Genomic DNA, 5,067 nt, shown 5'->3' with positions numbered 1-5,067 from the left:
GACCACGCGCCCCCTGCTGGACATATTCAACAGCACACGATCAGAAGATGCAGGCTGCACAGAGAAATAATGTACTGTACGTAGGCTACACAGTAGACACAGTAGGATAAAATGATTACACAGCTACACAATAATTTTAAGGAAGAGGTTTTACTCTAGAGACATTTCTCAGAGACTGAAAAACACATTTTCTGTAACATGCATTGTTCTTGCAAAAAGCTATTGTACACACAAGGACACATGAAAAAGCTAAATTGTAAAAGCTAAAATACATAAATGAACTATTATGGGCAGATAGATAGATAGATAGATAGACAGACAGACAGACAGACAGACAGACAGACAGATAGATAGATAGATAGATAGATAGATAGATAGATAGATAGATAGATAGATAGATAGATAGATAGATAGATAGATAGATAGATAGATAGATAGATAGAGATACGACAGACAAACAGACAGACAGACAGACAGACAGACAGACATGATAGATAGATAGATAGATAGATAGATAGATAGATAGATAGATAGATAGATAGATAGATAGATAGATAGATAGATAGATAGATAGATAGATAGATAGATACATAGACAGACAGACAGACAGACAGACAGACAGACAGACAGACAGATAGATAGATAGATAGATAGATAGATAGATAGATAGATACATAGACAGACAGACAGACAGACAGACAGATAGATAGACAGACAGACAGACAGACAGACAGACAGATAGACAGACAGACAGACAGACAGACAGACAGACAGACAGACAGACAGACAGACAGACAGACAGACAGATAGATAGATAGATAGATAGATAGACAGACAGACAGACAGACAGACAGACAGACAGACAGACAGACAGACAGATAGATAGATAGATAGACAGACAGACAGACAGACAGACAGATAGATAGATAGATAGATAGAGATACGACAGACAGACAGACAGATAGATAGATAGATAGATAGAGATACGACAGACAGACAGATAGATAGATAGATAGATAGACAGACAGACAGACAGACAGATAGATAGATAGACAGACAGACAGACAGACAGACAGACAGACAGATAGATAGATAGACAGACAGACAGACAGACAGACAGACAGACAGACAGATAGATAGATACATAGGTAGATAGAGATACGACAGACAGACAGATACTCTAGAGACATTTCTCAGAGACTGAAAAACACATTTTCTGTAACATGCATTGTTCTTGCAAAAAGTTATTGTACACACAAGGACACATGAAAAAGCTAAATTGTAAAAGCTAAAATACATAAATTAACTATTATGGGCAGATAGATAGATAGATAGATAGATAGATAGATAGATAGATAGATAGATAGATAGATAGATAGATAGATAGATAGATAGATAGATAGATAGATAGATAGTGATTTCAATATGTGTGTCAGAAACCATGTTGATATATTGAGGTGGAGCTGCTTTCTATTTCTTTTCTGTTTTCTGTTTCTCAGTGAGCGCACTCACACTCAAAGTCGAACCCTAGTGAACCGATCTCTCTCTCTCTCTCTCTTTCTGTCTCTCTCTCTCTCTCTGTGGCGCTGCACTCAGCAGTAAAAACTCCGTGTTCACAGCGGAGAGAGTTCTGCCCCGTTCCCTCTTATTCAGCAGGAGCACGATGACACTTTGTAAGAAGAGACCTTTCGGAAAAGAGCTTCCCTGGAAAACAGAGGAACTGGTGACGTGAGGAGCCACTTGAATATGCTCTATCTGCTCTGGGTCCAGAGGAAGCCCCATGGAGAGCGATGGTGCAGAAAGGGTCAGCTCCGGCGTGGGTGTCCGCGCGCTGACGGGCTGCGCTCTCTGCGCGCTCATCCTCTCCACGCTGCTGGGCAACACGCTCGTGTGCGCCGCCGTCATCAAATTCAGACACCTCCGATCCAAAGTCACCAATTTCTTCGTCATATCCCTCGCAGTTTCCGATCTCTTCGTGGCTGTTCTGGTCATGCCGTGGAAAGCAGTGTCTGAGGTAGCCGGCTGCTGGCTCTTCGGGAGCTTTTGTGACACTTGGATAGCTTTTGATATCATGTGCTCAACGGCGTCTATCCTCAACCTGTGCATCATCAGTCTGGACAGATACTGGGCCATCTCAAGCCCCTTCCGTTACGAGCGTAAAATGACCCAAAGGATGGCGTTTATAATGATCGGGATGGCGTGGACACTTTCCATCCTGATCTCTTTCATTCCGGTCAGACTGAACTGGCACAGGACTGAGGACCACAGCGCGCCCTTAAACCTCACTGTCAGCTCGGAGGACTGCACGGCGACTTTAAACAGGACTTATGCCATTGCATCTTCATTAATAAGCTTTTACATCCCTGTTATAATCATGATAGGGACATATACGCGGATCTACCGGATCGCGCAAACGCAGATCCGCAGGATCTCCACTTTGGAGAGGGCGGCTGGGCACATGCACGACTGCGCGAGCGAACAGTCGCTGAAAACCACGTTTAAGAAAGAGACCAAGGTGTTAAAAACGCTTTCCATCATCATGGGGGTGTTTGTGTTCTGCTGGCTGCCCTTCTTCGTCCTCAACTGCATCGTGCCGTTCTGTGACCTGGACACTCTTGGAGACTCTCTGTGCGTGAGCAGCACAACTTTTAACATCTTCGTGTGGTTCGGATGGGCCAATTCATCGCTCAACCCAGTCATCTACGCGTTCAACGCGGATTTCCGCAAAGCCTTCAGCACTATTCTGGGCTGCAACCGGGTCTGCGCGTCTTCTGCGGTGGAGACGGTGAACTTCACCAACGAGCTGGTGTCCTACCATCACGACACCACTCTGCTCCACAAGGACACGCAGGGCGTTTCCAACCCGCAGTGCCTGGTTCTGGTCCCCGGTCATCATGAGGAACACGTGGACTTACCTTTCGACAAGGTCTCGGTCGTGTCCGATTCGTCTCGTATCCAGCGGAACGCGCTGCTGCCAGCCCTAGAGCAGCAGGAGGGAGAGATGGAGATTTCCCTGGACATGATGCCCTTCACCCCCGCAACACAGAGCGACTGCTGTGCGATTCCAGGTCAAATTGAGGAATGTTGACCTCATTTCATTCCATATGAACCTATTAATAGCATCAGAATTAATATGCATACATGACCTCATTTTATTTTCGTGTACCATTCCAAACATACTTAGGCCTAAATGTAAAATTGCTGTATTTTAAGGTCATATAAAATTTGCATCCATTTGGATTACATTTAAATATTCATATTTTAATGTATTGAAATATCTTCTGAATCATAGCATCCTAGAATCAGCATAAATCTGTTAATTTAAAACAGCTTAATTTAGTTAAAAAGACATTTAAATGGCTTGTTTCGAAACAGCAAAATTTGTTAATTAGTCAAATGAGACTGAAAGAAATGAATGACTTTATAGGCTATATATATATATATATATACACACACTGTATTTTTTTACCATATATTTTATGGATTTTTTTTTTACAGTGTATATATATATATATATATATATATATACTGTAAAAATTCCATAAAATTTATGGTAAAGAAACGGGCAGCTGTGGTTGCCAGAATTTTACGGTAGCAACATTCTAGGTTTTAATTTAAATTCACATTTAAATACCCTAGTTTCATTAACTGATATAATGTTAATATACCAACCTACTGAAGTACTGAAATCTTTTTTGTACCTTTGTAATACACTGATAACCACCAAAAGGTGGTGATGGGAAAGTCACATGATGAACCAAAGCCCATCACAAGCAGCTTTTAAATACACATAAACACATATAGCCTAGAGGGTGCACCGTGTCATTCACACAAACACTAAACACCATCATGGTAACACACATGAAACTGAAATAATGCAATAAACATTCATTTAACAACATTAGATGTAACACACAACCCTACTGTACACAACTGATAAGAAATAACTAAGAAGAAACATAGTTATTTCAACAACAACAACAACAACAACAACAACAAAAAAACCCCATCACATTTGAACTGTAACGCAGGGAATTCAGGGAATGTCAATTCACTGTAAATTACACTCTTTTTCCACTTCTAAAAATGGTATACTACCGTAAAATTACATGTAATGTCCAATACAGGTTCTCACCAGGAGAACTTACCGTTAACCATTTAACAGGTTTTTACTGTAACATTTTTACAGTCTTTTACTGTAAATTTTTTACAATGTATATATATATATATATATATATATATATATATATATATATATATATATATATAAACTGATTCAGTTAATCATCGAAATCTCATGTATGACACATCACATTAAGATTATTAGTTTATTTACATTAAAACTGTAAAACCTGAATGGATGGAAATGTAAATTGTAGATGCAATTCAAGGACATAAATCCTAAAGCAACTGTATGTAGTTTAAATTTGCGTATTTATGTGACTTTGGAGCCCCCCACAAGTGCGTGGAATTCGCTGTCGTAAACATCACTGCCATCAGTGGATAGCTCTACACATGCATTTAAAAGCAATCCACCCTTTTCGCTGTATTTAATTTACATACTCCAAGAACAGACGTTTGAGGCGGAAAACTGATATTTTATGGTAAATTTCATACAGTTGGTTTAAATTTAGGCCGAAATTTATTTACTCATTAATATCAGTAATCCTAAATCTGCCAAAAAGTTACATTTCATTTATGAAACATAAGTTTTATTTTGTTAAAGTTTTAAAATTTTTTAAAACCTGAAGAAATTGAAAGCTGGTGAAGACCTGTAAAGAAATGTGAAATTTTATAAGAAATAATATTATCATCATAACAATTTGAATGAAAGTTGAATGGAAGACTGAATGTGAAAACCTCATGTTCAACGGGTTCATGGTTTGAGAATGATCCAAAAACATTTTATGCATCAATGGAAGCGAGAACATCTCACCTTGTTTACGAAGTCACATGATCAGTGTCACAAATTTGATTCGCTTATTTGATTTGTGACCTAGAAACAGCAGAATCAATGTTTTAATATACTGAATTATACAGTATCTCTTATTCATTTTAATAATGTTG

The 5,067-nt window shown here is 39.1% G+C and overlaps 1 protein-coding gene across 1 annotated transcript; it reads left to right on the top strand.

The window, feature by feature from the left end:
- The first annotated feature begins 1,662 nt into the window (after window positions 1-1,662).
- drd6b (dopamine receptor D6b) lies at window positions 1,663-3,174 on the top strand. Its single transcript, XM_058793616.1, has one exon. The coding sequence runs from the start codon at window positions 1,781-1,783 to the stop codon at window positions 3,086-3,088; it is 1,308 nt and encodes a 435-aa protein (XP_058649599.1). The 5' UTR covers window positions 1,663-1,780; the 3' UTR covers window positions 3,089-3,174.
- The last annotated feature ends 1,893 nt before the right edge of the window (window positions 3,175-5,067 follow it).

The sequence above is a fragment of the Onychostoma macrolepis genome, chromosome 12, assembly GCF_012432095.1.
Source record: "Onychostoma macrolepis isolate SWU-2019 chromosome 12, ASM1243209v1, whole genome shotgun sequence".
Taxonomy (NCBI): Eukaryota; Metazoa; Chordata; class Actinopteri; order Cypriniformes; family Cyprinidae; genus Onychostoma; species Onychostoma macrolepis.
Note: the sequence above shows the minus strand (reverse complement) of the source record. Positions and strands in the feature narration are given on the sequence as shown.

Bases quoted from the DNA above. Each gene is read 5' to 3' on its own strand.
- drd6b (XM_058793616.1), top strand. From the start codon at position 1,781: ATGGAGAGCGATGGTGCAGAAAGGGTCAGCTCCGGCGTGGGTGTCCGC.